At 42.6% G+C, this 15,867-nt stretch overlaps 1 protein-coding gene across 1 annotated transcript in view; it reads right to left on the reverse strand.

Moving 5' to 3' along the window:
* adcy2b (adenylate cyclase 2b (brain)) overlaps positions 1-15,661 on the reverse strand; it is a 95,366-nt gene extending 79,705 nt beyond the window's left edge. The window contains exon 1 of the mRNA XM_072675892.1: positions 14,993-15,661. Within this exon, the coding sequence (XP_072531993.1) occupies positions 14,993-15,526 (534 nt within the window). The 5' untranslated portion in view covers positions 15,527-15,661. The remainder of the gene's footprint in view (positions 1-14,992) is intronic.
* Between the last annotated feature and the right edge of the window lie 206 nt (positions 15,662-15,867).

Genomic DNA, 15,867 nt, shown 5'->3' on the forward strand with positions numbered 1-15,867 from the left:
AAACCCTGTGTTGGATTCTGATGCGTGTGCTGACAGAAAACATCTGTCTGGCAGTTTTTGTTTTTTTTAATAATATCTGACTCAAACTCAGCCAGAGCTACTTGTAAAATGTGTAAAACTTATGTACCTCAAAAGGGAAGCAGAGTACAGACTTTTTACACCATTAAATGTATACCATACTGAGTATAGGGTCCATCACTCAACCCAGTACAGTGAGTATCAGAAGAAAGCAGAACTAGCAAAGCAAGCTAATACAAAACAATGACCATGGTCTGTTGTCATATAGGCCTAATTGTCATTATAGTGTCATATAATATGACAATTGCAATACATTTAGCAGAGGTCTTCGAATCTGGACCTTGAATCCAGTTTTCTGTCCTGGACTTTGTAATGTGTGACACTACATGGCCAATTACATGAACCGTTCCTCTCATATACATTGAAAAACCAAATCCAGGACTGGAAACTTTAAAGGTCCACATTTAAAGACCTCTGTCATAGAGAACTGTCACCGAAGTAACTGTAACTGAAGTAACATCACTCTGGCCTGTCAGTGGAAAGCAAAATTATGTTTGCCTCCCTTTCTTTGCTAATCTGAATCAGGGACTCAAAATCCTTGATACGATCTGAACCGTGCGTTCTGTGATCCGTTAAACACCCCTAGCTCTATCTGCACAAAGAGACAGCCGAGAGAGTGACAGGGTTGAACAAGCTATCCCTGAGCATATATGAATATGCTAAACCAGAGCCCAATTAGCGCTCTCAGTCACTGATTGCATGATTAGCCTTAAAACACCAGACTCTCTCCTTTAACCTCTGTCCCTGCAGAGCGACTGGACGCCTGTGTTATCAATGTGGGCTAGACACTGAAAGAGCCGCCTCTCTGCTCCTAACTAGCAGAGGGCAAAACTCAGGCAGCACTCAGATTGAGCTTTTGAACCCATTTAAATCCATTTAAACCCATTTTCCAGCCGCTACAAAAGCAAACACTCTCCTCATCACCAGGCAGCTTTGTTTCTGCGGAGGCCCTTCCTGTTCATCTGCTTCGTCTACACTTCTGTGTGGCTGGGCGCGGCGGATGTGTATGTGGCTGTATTATGCATGTAACTTTGAGTGGCTGTTTGAGGGCTGTGTACGAGTGTGTGTTTGGGTGGTTATGTACAGTCCTATGCAAAAGTTTCCAGTCATTTACTAAAGTAGAAGCAAGCAGGAAACTCTACAGGAAACACATTTAACAGGGCATTTTCTGCACATTCATAGAGGTCACAGTTTGTACCCCCTTTCCAAAAGTTAACTCTTGGGCTCTGAAATGTCTGTAACATGCTTTGGGCAAAATACCACAAAGATCAAGCACCAACAGCACCCTTTTCACCCAGTCTAAAACAGCTCTGTAATTGGGCCATTGGGAGCTTTAGATAGCTGGTACAGTCAGATGTTGTTTATTGTCCAGCTCAAGTTTTCTCATAGACCAGAGACTTACACATCTGTAACCATGACCTAGCGCTTCTTGAACAACAAGTCTTTTGGTGAATTACTCAATGCTTTAAAATTAGACACTTCTTTCCGAATTTAACAGCATTCAGAGCAAGAGAATCCTCAGAATCCAGGACTACTGCCAATAAGTTATGGCTCCTCAGGGTTACATAAGATTTCCAACACTGATCAAACTGCCTCAGACTTCTCCAGAAAACTACTCATCACTTGTAAACCACAAGAAATGTGAACTATAGCTTCACTTTCCCCCACTGGCAGTCAAAGGTGAGTCCACTAAAGCTGTGGCTGGCACAGCCCGTCAAGCTAAGCTAAGACTGGCTGGTCAAGTACAGTTCCAGAAACTCAACAGAGCAAAATCAAAACCGATCAACAGAACCAAACCACAGGAGAGTATCAACCGGTGACATAGGAGTCACAAAGCCACAGAACCAGCACCATTCAAGGCAAAAAGGCAACTGTCGCTAGTGCTTTTGGTGAACTGGTTAGCACACAGGTTTAAGCAGACTGAGACATTGTTTATAAATAAACTTTATCCACTTAGCACTTCTTTTCTCTAAAGATAGAGTTGATTTGCACAGCATATTGCACTGGTCTATGAAGCCAACAACAGAACGTAGCTCCTAGCTTCAAAGTAATGATAGTGGTTCTGGCTCCTGTGAGAAAAAAAGTGGCACAGCATTTCCACTGAGGTCTTTCTCAAGCTGTGGTCGGAGATACTCAGTTGAGAGGGTGGTATAATTCTAATGTGTCCCCCTGTGACGTAGAAAGGTGAGTCAAATCTAAATGTGGCACTAAATTCTAGGTTTCCAGAACTAGGCAGCTCAGAAAACAAAAATGAACCAGTTATCTAATTTTACAGTTTGTGGGTTGGTAGACACTCCAAATACTCTATGTGGAAAATACACTTGTCCATAATATGTCCAATATGTGACCTTCTGATGAATTATTAGAAAATAATTATACAACACTGCATATATGACTTTTATTTTAAATCATATTTGGTAGATTAGGACTTAAGTTTTTTAAACAGGCTAAAACATATAAAACATAGGGTCAGTTTCTCAGACAGAGCTTAATCCTACTTCTGGACTACTTTCTCCTTTCAATAGGGAATTCTGCATGCTGTGCAGTCTAGGAATAGGCTTCATCCCTGTCTGGGAAACCAGCCCATTAAGTTTAACCCCTTATACTTAGAATTGCCTGTAAAAGTTTATTATGTATTATCTGTATGTATTGTCCTGCTGCATGCAGAAGATCTGCCATGTGTTTTGACTTTATTTTATCATTTATGTAAATCATTATTATGTATTTAATTTAATGCATGTTATGGATATCTTTGATATATTATAAAATCATCTAAGATAATTTAGGATAATTCATAATTCAATTGTCACACTGATGCTGCAAAGATCTCAGATATGACTCACATGGCTTTAAAGGGTCAAATGAAGAAAAAAAAACCAATAAATATATATTAATATGTGCAGATTTGTGTTCTGTGTAGATTATTTGCTCTTATTTACACTTAAAAAACATCCAGCAGCACATTATTTGACTGGTGGGGACCCAGTCTTTGTATATGTCTGTGTGTTTGTAAGTACATGCGTATGGCCATTTACTAGTGGCCTGTATACTGCATATAACGGCATAATGCCAGAATCCCCTGCTGAGTAAAAATGTAATTATATATGAATCATTACAATAATAATATTTATAATAAGTATTATTTTTATAAAACAGTATTTAAAAATACAAGTGTGAGAGGGTATCTAAACCACCTTTCAACCATGACTGTCAGAACTGTTCCCCCCTATCTCAAGCACTAGATTAAACACTGGAAATATGGTCAAATTTCAAGGCTGATTGCATCCGGGCCAGTTTTAGGCCACAACTCTGTGTGACCTAGAATTGGTTGCATAAATGTTACTATCTGTGATGGTGTGTGTGTGTGTTCCTATGTGCGGTTGTGTGTGCACATATGGTATATGTGTGGATGTGTTGTTGTGTGCTTGCATGTGTGTGTGTGTGTGTGTGTGTGTATGTGTGTAGATGTGTACGTGTGTGTCGTTGTGTGTGGTTTTGGAAGCCACTGCTACAGAGCTGCTGATGGAACAAGAATGCGAAAAATGTCACTCGGTGTCAGCAGTTCGGGAGCACACTTCCCAAACACTCAGAATGAGCCTCTGACACACACACACACACACACACACACATATACACACAGCTCAAAATGAGCTACAGGTTTTGTTTTTTAACAAAAGACAGAAGAAACTTGAGCAGGAGAGAAAACCTGACTAATAGGGAAACACTTGTTGTTTTTGTTTCTGCTGGTATATTTTTAATCTGTGTTTGTGGGTGTGTGGGTGTACAGTGGGAGTAACCAGAGCCTATTAACACCTTCACCACAGGAAGCCACATGCATTTCTCCTGTGCTGAGGCTTCAGTGTGCTGAACAGGGCCGGACATCTACAGTGTTAACACAGGCTCCAATTACCATCGGCACATATGCGTCTGCAATAGCAGATGCACAAGTTTTCACTGAGGAGAGATTTGGAAAGCGAACATACTTCCTTTCAGATGGTGACAGAGATACAAATACAATTCCCAGAAACACATAATCCATCACCCAGAGCCCCAGCAGGTTACATATCACTGTAATATGGTTTCCTGCTACTCTCCTTCATTCTTAACTCTTTAACCCAGGGCTGCTAAAAGCAGGGCATTAGGATGTTTGATTTGGCATAGTCGGATTCATAGTTAGTATTCAGTATTTGTGAAGTACTCTTAGGGGGCATTCAAACTAAGCCCAGAAGCCGTGTACAACAGTTGGGCAGTATCCACTTTTTTTCACACTGTCATACTGTCTCAAAGAATTTCTGCGGTACTCTGTACTACCAGTGGCGGGGGGTTGCTCAAGCAAACTCAAGCAAATGGTTCTACATTTAAGGGGTTCTCTGAACCAGCATTATTTTGAAACTGAAAAAATGATCTAATACAAAGTTCAGTTTGCTCACAGGGTGAAAAATGGGGATCAAGAAAAGTGGAAAAAAAGTGTACAAGCAATTTTATATTTGTCATTCAAAAAGCGATAAATCATCAGTCTGACAAAAACTGCAAATGTTAAACTGCTCTGAATCAGGAGAGAGACGCTGGTTAGCATTAGCTTTGTTAGCAGGACAACAAACTGTTCACTACAGAACAAATTCAAGTCTGGCTGACAGAAAGCACACTTTTAAACGTGTAGTTCACCTCATCAAGCGGGCCAGGGTATGGTTCACCGTATTGTGCTCAGGCATGGTACGGAACTATCACACTACTCAAACAAACCAGGCTTTTGCGGGCGGAAACATGCTCGGGCATGGAATGGATTGGCTAGTGTGAGTAGACCCTTAATGCTGAAATATCCTGTCACTGTCACACGAAAAAACTCACATCTCCAAAATGGTTACTGTACAGGTTCTTAACTTTCTGTGAAAGTTAAGATTCCAGGTATTTTTGGAGTATTTCTATTGGTCTGTTCATCGTGAAATTGTGACACAATGTAAGGAAAAACTGACAGATGAAATTGACAGATGAAACTGACACAAAAATGAAATCTGTGATGCTGTACTCAATACAGTATTCACTGACTCCAACACAGATGTAACACCAAATATACAGCTGGCAGTCACAAGTTAATAGAGTGTAACTGGCAGTGATACATGAACAAGAGAAGATTTAGAGACCACTGGTGTGAAGAATCTTTTCACTGAATTTATAGGTGAAAAAGAGTTTTTAGAAAAAAAAGAGGACTTTTATCAAAAAATGTTTGATGTAGTATGTAATAATTTATAATGTACCATTACCCCGGTTCATACAGTTTATAGATCGAAATAGACCTTTAAAACACAACATTTCTGTGATATTGCAAAAAACGATACATTTACAGAAGCATGTATATCAATTCAGCCTACACGCACCCATAAGTTAAAGGGAGTGCTTTAGCTTAGCTGCTTTTTGTATAATACAGGACAGCCAATCAGAACAAAGGCTATTTACACACACCCGCTGAGCACTTTATTAGGAAGACTAGACTATAACTAAGCAGAGCCTCTTTGTGCTCTCAAAACAGCCTCACTTCCACATGGCATAGGTTCCACATGATGTTGGAAACATTCCTTTTAGATTTAGATCCATGCTGACGGAGGCTGGGAAAGCCACTGAAAAACACTGAACTCTAATCATGCTCATCAAACCAGTTTGAATGCAACTAGATCTTCACAGCAAGTGTTCCAATGTCTAGTCTAAAGTCCTCCAGAAGAGCAAATGAGGAAAAACTCCTATTAATATGCTTGATTTCAGGAGATACACTGGACAAGTAGATGTCTACATACTTTTGGACACATGTAAGTGCATGTAAAGAACTGTGATATAGTGGTGTTTGGACTTGTAACATACACCCATCAAGTTCTTTATTTATGTACATCTACTCATGCATACAATTTTCACATCAGCCAATCATGTGGCAACCGTGCCATGCATACCATCATACCATCATGCAGATAAAGGTCAATCAAGGTAATCTTCACATCAACCATCAGAGTGTTGGTGCCAGACTGGCTAATTTCAGTATTTCTAGAACTGCTGATCTCCTGGGACGTTCAGCACAACAGTAGTAGAATTGACTCAAAAAACATCCAGTGAGCGGAAATTCTTTTTGATGAGAGGTCAACACAGAATGACCACAGTAGTTTGAGCTGACAGAAAGGTCAGCAATGGTAACTTTTAGCAGAGATAACCACTCTTCACAGCTGTGGTGAGCAGAAAAGCATCTCAGAAAGCAAAACATCCACGTCCAACCTTAAGGTAAATGGGTTGCGACGGCAGAAGACCATAGCATCAACCCAACTTGCCTTGTGTCAACAGTCCAGGCTGGTGGAAGTGGCGTAATGGTATCGCCCATTAATAACATTCAATTCTTCTTATTATTATCATTGCCACAATTTATCCATCTTCTAATGACTTCTAATTTCAGCATCCACCATATCAGAAAGCAAGTCTTCTCAACTTGGGTTTCATAAACATGACAATGGGTTCTTCAAAATCCATCCCAGTTACTGGATCAGAATCCAATTGACCGTTGCAATGTGGAAGAATGTGAGATTCACAGTATAAATGTGCTCCTGAAAAATCTGCAGGAATTGTGTGATACAGTCAATGAATGGACCAGAATCTCAAAGGAATGTTTCCAACAAAGCCATGAAGAATTGAGGCTGTTTTGAGAGCCAAATAAGGTCCTACCCAGCATTGGTATAGTTTTCATAATGAAAGGCGGTGTGAGTGTATACCAGTCAGCATTTTATTTCAAAGAAAGTGATTTTAAATTGAAGGATAAGGTCCCCTTTGCCCTCGTTTTCCTCTTTTCTCTTTTCCAAAGCATTAGAATATTTTCTTTCTACAGCTTTGGATTGGCTTTACTCAGTGTTCCAGCCCAATAAGCCCTGAATAAGCCGAGTGCCTCCCGCTGCACTGTCTCAATGAATGAGCTGAGCTTAGAAAAGAAAATGGATTGAGAGTCAAAAGTGAGTGAGTGTGTGTGTGTGTGTGTGTGTGTATGTGTGACTGAAACCCTGTAAGGGTTTGGGTCTGTGGTTCTGGGCCAAAACACCAGCCCTGCTCCAAGGTTTGGCTCTCAGTGTAATTTGAAAAGGATGGAAACGAGGAGTTGGATCATTAGAAATCAAATCTCACTCATAAAGGTCTGGCTGAGTGAAAAATTGTGGCCATTTCTGCCTCACCGTTGCTGATAACCATAACACTCCACCAGCTTCAGTTTATACACGACGCAGAAACATTTCACGAGCCTTCGCGCAAAAGGTTCCGAGAGAGCAGGGCTGAACCAGTCACCAAAGTCCATCATTCCACCTCGTCTACAGAATCACAGAGAAAACAAACACACCGTTCCATCCTGCTTTGGTTAAAAACCATGAGAAATCAATTACTATACAAATGAGTGACTAATTAATGAACAGCTGTGGAGTGGAGAAACATAAAGAGGGCAGATGTTTCCCGGCAGGTATTACATGATACAGTCAACAATTAACTAGGAATTCCAGCATAATTCAGAGTTCAGGATGTACACAGCCACTGGCTTGTTCAACAGAAGCTTGGCTCCAAATTGCTGTAAAGCTGTTTGTGACAATACCTGTTGTAAAAAATCTCTATACAAACCACCTTTTAATCGAACAGATGGTGTTGTTGGGAACAAGGGGATACAATACCTATAGCAGAATAATAGCCATCTTATTACCTGTAGAGGGTATGCCCTGACACCACATTCCCGCTGCAACATGCCCCCTTTAGCCGGACTGAGTGGCAAAACTCAATTCTGCAACACGGCTGCATTTATTTGGGAAAACGGCCAATTTTCTGCTCAAGTCAAACGCAGTTGGACTCGACAAAAATCCATCCAAATTATTGAGCATTATTATTCCAGAGAACACCCCTCTACCCGCTTCATACCCCTAGGCGTGAGGCCTGGCATTAGGCATGGTGCCAATAGGTTCAGGTCCTATTCTACAGGGACTAGAAAAGCTGTATGTGTGCATTTGCACATCAGATGTTTACAATGGGTACAGCTTAAAGTAGCTAAATGCATTCATTAGAAGGGGTGTCCACAAGCATTTAGGCCTATCGCGTAGCTGACTATGGCTAGTTCAAGTTAAAGTTAGTAGCAATCCCTCAGTCCAGTTGTTCCTCAGTCTAGTTGTTTAGCCGTCTGGTATCCTATATAATATTGATAGATAAGGAGATTCGTATGTCTTGCAGACAGACGTTAAGGTACGTATAAGCATCCTACATCTGGTTATTAGTGTTTCTGTTGTTAGAGCAGTGTGGTTACAGGTTCTATTCACTTAGGCTTGTGGTAATGATGGGTCTTTTTATGGAGACTGAGCAGTTTGGAAAATAGGGCACTGCAGCTCAGTGTGAGCTTTTATTGGCAATAGAGAAGACACTGCTATTTAATATCAGCACTGAGTTTGAGAATACAGCTGTCATCATGGTGGTGAGTTTCTTTTATCTTTGGCTTTGTAATCTTTGTTCTCTAAATGAATTTGGATTGAGGATGTAGTCTTTTTATGTGAATACATGCCCCTAAAATTAAGTTACATTTTGGGGTGAAGCAGACAATAATTGGCTCTGTTTTTAAAGAAAAGTGGGAGCAGTATTTAGTTCAGTTTAATTTCAACTCTTAGTAATACAGGGTTGTATAACAAAACACCATTTGGCTACGAGTGGCAAAGACAACAGAAGCTAGTGAAGAAGTGAATGAATACGTGGGTGTTATTTCCAATGACTATAACAGCACAAATAATAGACATGCAAATCTTTGAACAAAGTACAAAGTAAATGTAGTAATTTATGTCTTCTAGAGGTGTAAGAAAACGAAGTATTGCGATATAATGTTTTGCTGCATTGATTCTCGAAAACACAGTATCAGTTTTTACTGAATAGTTAACATGTAAAGATTGGTGGCAGACAGTGGTTGACTTTGTGTTGTTTTTAAACCCTGACAGCTAAATAGCTGCATTGTGCATGTGTCTTCATATCATGCATTTATGTGATAGTGTAGGGTAATGGATCAGATTATACAGGGTTATGATCTAAACCATTACCATTATATATATATATATATATATATATATATATATATAGGTCCAGTGAGTTTGGCCAGTATTGGACAGTATTGACACAACCCTGTTTAGGAGTGTACTTTATACTTTTACTTGAGTAGAAAATGTAAACCATACTTCAGCTGTTAAATTTGACTATTTGTACTTACTTAAGTATGGGACTAAATATTGCCTTGCTTATAATATCGCAATATATCGCAATATACTGTATAGTGTACCCATAAGCCCTGTATCAGGGTACATATCATATTGCCAGACCTAGTATTTATCGTAATACAAATATGGAGACAGAAAATCGAATATAGTTTTAAAGTACCCCCCCCCCCCAAGGTCTTAAGATATGTATGTTAAACTGCAGTTAATTGTATAGAAGGAGCTGCTGTACATCCTGGGAACTGCTGGACCAAAAAACGATCTTGCCATCACCTTTGAGAACTCACTGGTCACTCCTTCTAGAGAAGCTTGAAGCCTTGGTGTAGTGATGGATGATCAGTTATCGTTCTCAAGTCATGTTGCAAACGTAACTCGGTCCTGCAGATTTCTCCTGTACAACATCCGGAGAATTCGACCCTTCCTCTCTAGAGAGGATGCCCAGGTGCTCGTTCAGTCTCTTGTCACTTCCAGACTTGACTACTGCAACTCTCTTCTGGCTGGTCTCCCTTTGCGCACCATCAGGCCCCTGCAGCTTATCCAGAATGCAGCGGCACGGGTCGTCTTCAATGTTCCTAAACTCAGCCATGTCACTCCACTACTGCGTTCTTTTAACTGGCTTCCTGTAGCTGCCCGCATGAGATTCAAAACCCTGACACTGGCCTACAAAGCCAAGAACGGACCAGCCCCTCCATACTTGATGGCAATAGTCAAAAGCCGATCCGCACCAAGAGCCCTTCCAGCTTCAAGTACGGCTCGGCTTGACCCGCCATCCCTCAAAATCTGCGGAAGACAAGTGTCCAGGCTTTTTTCTGTCCTGGAAGTGGTGGAACGAGCTTCCCCTGGGTGTCCAAACGGCAGAGTCGCTCGCTGTCTTCAAACGCAGACTGAAGACCCACCTCTTCCGAGAATACTTGGACGAATAGCGAATAGAGTACTATGGTCACCTTATTGTCTTGTTTTTAGTAATGCCTAAGCTTAGAGGTTTCTTTGAACTATTAGTCTATTCTAACTAGCTAAGGTTTTCTTGGGTAAATAGCAAAGCACTTTGTAAGTCGCTCTGGATAAGAGTGTCTGCTAAATGCCATAAATGTAAAAGTAAATGTATAATCTAAAACTTTGTTACTAAGGAAGGACCTCCATGCCGTGGCTTGCCTAACACCCCTGGATAAAACGGTTGGTAATCCTTATTTATAAATGAGTAAACATGTTCGTGTGAAGGTATTTAACGTCTCTTAACGGCTCTTAACGTCACAGTAAATCTGCTGCTGGGTTTTTTAATCTGCCCCTTGATGTTGCTTGTCCTTTAACATGCACATGTCTGTAGTTATAAGATGAACTTTATAATACCAGTATTGGCATGAAGCATCATTTCACACATGCCAAAGCGAGTCAAAACCTTTTCAAAAACAAGTTCTAAGAGATTTCTCTGTCCCGCATGCTCTCAAAATGGATTTTTCATGCAGCTAACGATGGGCCGATCTTATCAAATTCATTAGCTTTTCCAATTATGGTGCCCTTTTTTCCCTGCTGCAGAATTCGAGCACTCACGGAATCTGTGTATCGCCAATGCTTTGGTGCGCTGCGGACGCTCAACAATCACACAGTGTTTGCTCTGTGAAAATGAGATAAGCGCTTTCAGAAAGAAAAAGACTTCCTGCACGAGCACAGGGCGGTTAAAAACATAAAATATGAAAAGGTTGAGATGGGAAAAGTGAGATAAAGTGACGTTTGTGTTCCCTGCCATTATCTACCTCATTAGCAGCTTTATTGTGTGGCAGCTACTGCTCCTCTGATAAGGTGCCCAAAACCCTCTTATTATAACACCATAGAACATGGGTCAGATTCATGCATGAATCTGCATTCACATGTCTGTATGTCCAAAAGTATCCAGACACCCCTTCACATAAGCACACACAGCTCATTTAATCTCCACAGGAACGTATTGCAGCACCATGTCCAGTGCCGCGCATCGGTTAGAGGGGTACAAAGCCCCCCAGTGGAACTGCATTCTCTGGAGTGATAGAGCTCCATCCAATACTTTTGGGAGGAGTTGGAGTTGGTGTTCGTGATCCAGAGCTGATCATGACACATTGCTAATGAACTACCTTTCCAGAAGAGTAAGTAGGGCAATATCTCTGGGACAGTGGTGGCTCAGCGGTTTGAGCTCCAGGCTATTGATGACGGGGTTGTGGGTTCAATACCTGGGCTTGACAAGCTTGAGGAAGGCTGCAATGGCTGCCCACCACTCCAGGCATGTGTGCTCACAATCACTTTGTGGGTTTCACTGGTGTGTAAGTGAGTCTTCACTGCATGGATAGGTTAAAGGTCGCAGCCAGATTTCATCTACATTTACCAACACAAATGGTGAATATGGTTGTCTTGTCTTGAAATATGTGCAGGTGTCTGCAGACTTTTGGACACATAATGTATATGCAGGTATCGAAACAAGCCTCATAAAATCTCTATCCTAGAAATAATGCCACAGACAGTGGAAAAAAGAATGATAGTTCTAACTCTCTCTCTCTAATTTAATCTAATAAATTTAATGTCATAACCATATTCAGTAACAGAATTGCCAAAGCTTCACAGCAATAACAGAGATTTAAGTTTGAAATGAGCTCAGGACAGAAGTAGAAATAGCAAATTAGCAATATATTTCAAATATACTCTCTCTATCTCTCTCTCTCTCTCTCTCTCTCTCTCTCTCTCTCACACACACACACACACACACACACACACGTTTGTATGCCAGCACTGAGCTAAACCTCCCTTTAGCACTCCCAGAATCTAATCACAGCAAGAGCCCAACCTTGCAGACTCATTACCATGAAAAAAAATGAGAGAGAATGAATAAGAAAAAAGCTGAAAGGAAAAAGATAACAACTTGTGAAAAAGGTGAATAAGTTCTTAAACAACACAAATACACAGACAGAGGCAGACAGAGAGAGAGAGAGAGAGAGAGAGAGAGAGAGAGAACCAAAACATAACCACACAGAGAGGAGATGAATGAAGTACAGACAGAGGGGGCTAACAGCACAGAGAAGAGTGAAGTACAGATAGAGGGGACTAACAGCACAGAGAGAAGAATGAAGTACAGATAGAGGGGGCTAACAGCACAGAGAAGAGTGAAGTACAGATTGAGGGGGCTAACAGCACAGAGAGATGAGTGAAGTGCAGATAGAGGGGGCTAACAGCACAGAGAAGAGTAAAGTACAGATAGAGGGGACTAACAGCACAGAGAGAAGAATGAAGTACAGATTGAGGGGGCTAACAGCACAGAGAGAGGAGTGAAGTACAGACAGAGGGGGCTAACAGCACAGAGACGAGTGAAGTACAGATAGAGGGGACTAACAGCACAGAGAGAAGAATAAAGTACAGATAGAGGGGGCTAACAGCACAGAGAGAAGAGTGAAGTACAGATAAAGGGGGCTAACAGCACAGAGACGAGTGAGGTACACATAGAGGGGGCTAACAGCACAGAGAGAAGAGTGAAGTACAGACAGAGGGGGCTAACATCACAGAGAGAGGAGTGAAGTACAGATAGAGGGGGCTAACAGCACAGAGAGATGAGTGAAGTGCAGATAGAGGGGACTAACAGCACAGAGAGAGGAGTGAGGTACATATAGAGGGGGCTAACCGCACAGAGAGACGAGTGAAGTACATATAGAGGGGGCTAACAGCACAGAGAGAAGAGTGAAGTACATATTGAGGGGGCTAACAGCACAGAGAGAGGAGTGAAGTACAGATAAAGGGGGTTAACAGCACAGAGAGACGAGTGAAGTACAGACAGAGGGGGCTAACAGCACAGAGACGAGTGAAGTACATATAGAGGGGGCTAACAGCACAGAGAGAAGAGTGAAGTACAGATAAAGGGGGCTAACAGCACAGAGAGATGAGTGAAGTACAGATAAAGGGGGTTAACAGCACAGAGAGACGAGTGAAGTACAGACAGAGGGGGCTAACAGCACAGAGACGAGTGAAGTACAGATAGAGGGGACTAACAGCACAGAGAGAAGAATAAAGTACAGATAGAGGGGGCTAACAGCACAGAGAGAAGAGTGAAGTACAGATAAAGGGGGCTAACAGCACAGAGACGAGTGAGGTACATACAGAGGGGGCTAACCGCACAGAGACGAGTGAAGTACATATAGAGGGGGCTAACAGCACAGAGAGAAGAGTGAAGTACATATTGAGGGGGCTAACAGTACAGAGAGAGGAGTGAAGTACAGACAGAGGGGGCTAACAGCACATAGAGAGGAGTGAAGTACAGATAAAGGGGGCTAACAGCACAGAGAGATGAGTGATGTGCAGATAGAAGGGGCTAACCGCACAGAGAGACGAGTGAGGTACATATAGAGGGGGCTAACCGCACAGAGAGACGAGTGAAATACATATAGAGGGGGCTAACAGCACAGAGAGAAGAGTGAAGTACATATTGAGGGGGCTAACAGCACAGAGAGAGGAGTAAAGTACAGACAGAGGGGGCTAACATCACAGAGATGAGTGAAGTACAGATAAAGGGGGCTAACAGCACAGAGAGACGAGTGAGGTACATATAGAGGGGGCTAACCGCACAGAGACGAGTGAAGTACATATAGAGGGGGCTAACAGCACAGAGAGATGAGTGATGTGCAGATAGAGGGGGCTGACAGCACAGAGACGAGTGAGGTACATATAGAGGGGACTAACAGCACAGAGAGAAGAGTAAAGTACAGCTAGAGGGGGCTAACAGCACAGAGAGAAGAGTAAAGTACAGCTAGAGGGGGCTAACAGCACAGAGGGAAGAGTAAAGTGCAGAGGGAGGCTAACAGCATGGAAAGAAGAGTGAAGTGAAGGGGGATAACAGCACAGAGAGAAGAGTAAAGTATAGATAGAGGGGGCATAACAGCAGAGAGAGAGAAGAGTGGAGTACAAAGGGGGGCTAACAGCACAGAGAGAAGAGTAAAGTACAGAGGGGGACTAACAGCACAGAGTTGAAAAGCAAAAAGAGAACAGCATAAAAAGAAGATTACTGAGAGATGAAGCACAACACATCACTACCACACACACTGAAAAGAGAAGGTGAGGAAGCAATAAGATAGAGGGCAAAAAGGTACCCCCAAGCAAGTGGTGGGTGAAGGGAAGAGATAAGAGACTGAATAAGAGAACAGCTAAAAAACAAAAAAAGAACAGCATAAAAAAAATAGTGTTTGGAGATCACTGTGTAAACACAACACTCATGCACACACAAATACACAGAGAAAAGAGAAAGTGAGGGAGCAATGAGACAAACATGGCAAACAGGGAAGAAGGGGCTTAGAAAAGGAGTGATAAGAGAAAAGCTGAACAGCAAAAAGAGAACAGCTCACAAAGAAGAGCACTGAGAGATAAAGCAGTGTGAACAACACAATACTTACAAGCATACACACTGAAAAGAGAAAGTGAGGTAGCAATGAGATAGAGGGCAACAAGGTACCCCCATGTAAGTAGTGGGTGGGAAGATGAGAAAAGAACTAAGAATAAGAGAACAGCTAAAAAGCAAAAAGAGAACAGTACAAAAAGAAGAGCTATGAAGCACAAACAACACAGAACACACAAAGAGAGAAAGTGAAAAGTGAAGAGTCAGACACAACATAAAACAAGAGAGACAGACAGACAGACAGGGCACAAAGAGGTAAAGTGCTTGCCCTCACCAGCCCCGAGGCGAAGAAGACAGAGATGAGGGCGAGACAGGCTCCCATGACGATGAGCAGCAGGAAGACGATCAGCGGGTGCTGCTGGCTCATGCGGTAATACGACTCATACAGCCAGTCCGGCGACTTCAGCCCAGCCTCATCCGGACCCTCCAGCAGATATGCTCTGTGCGACCGGAGCATGGGGTCAGCAGCCTGGACCCCCTCGACCCCGGAGCCTTCCTCTTCCTCCTCCACCGCCTCCTCTTCCTCTTCTTCCTGATCTTCTCCGTCTTCCCCCTCTTCCTCCTGCTCCCGCTCGTCCTCCTCTGGGTGAGCGCTCAGGGGCAGGAGAGAGAGAACGGCCGCGCGCAGCATCCTCCAGCCAACATGATGGACTGAGCACAGCAGCCACGGAGCGGAGAGAGAGAGAGCGAGAGAGAGGGAGGGAGGGAGGGAGGGAGGAAGTGAGTGAGGGAGGGAAAGAGAGACACAGAGAGAGAGAGAGAGAGAGAGAGAGAGAGAGAGAGAGAAAGAGGAAGAGAGAGAAAGCATGCGAGAGTGTGAGACTGGCAGAGAGAGAGAGAGAGAAAGAGAGCGCAAAAGAGTGTTTGTTTGAGAGGGAGGGAGAGCGAGAGTGTCAGCAAGAGAGCGAAAGTGTTAAAGTGGCTCCATGGTATGTGTGTGTGTGTGTGTGTGTGTGTGTGTGTATTTCAGAAAGGAAAAACAACTGAGTCTTGGAGTGGGCAGGAACAGAGAAGAGGAAACAGGAGGGAAGAGGCAAGGGAGGATCGGCAATCCAAAAGCTCCAGCGGTGAGGGCTATTCAAACAGTTTAACAGACCCACACAATACCCTCACTATAGAGGAAAATAGTGATTACTCTGATTATGAGAG

The sequence above is a fragment of the Salminus brasiliensis genome, chromosome 3 (genome assembly GCF_030463535.1).
Source record: "Salminus brasiliensis chromosome 3, fSalBra1.hap2, whole genome shotgun sequence".
Taxonomy (NCBI): domain Eukaryota; kingdom Metazoa; phylum Chordata; class Actinopteri; order Characiformes; family Bryconidae; genus Salminus; species Salminus brasiliensis.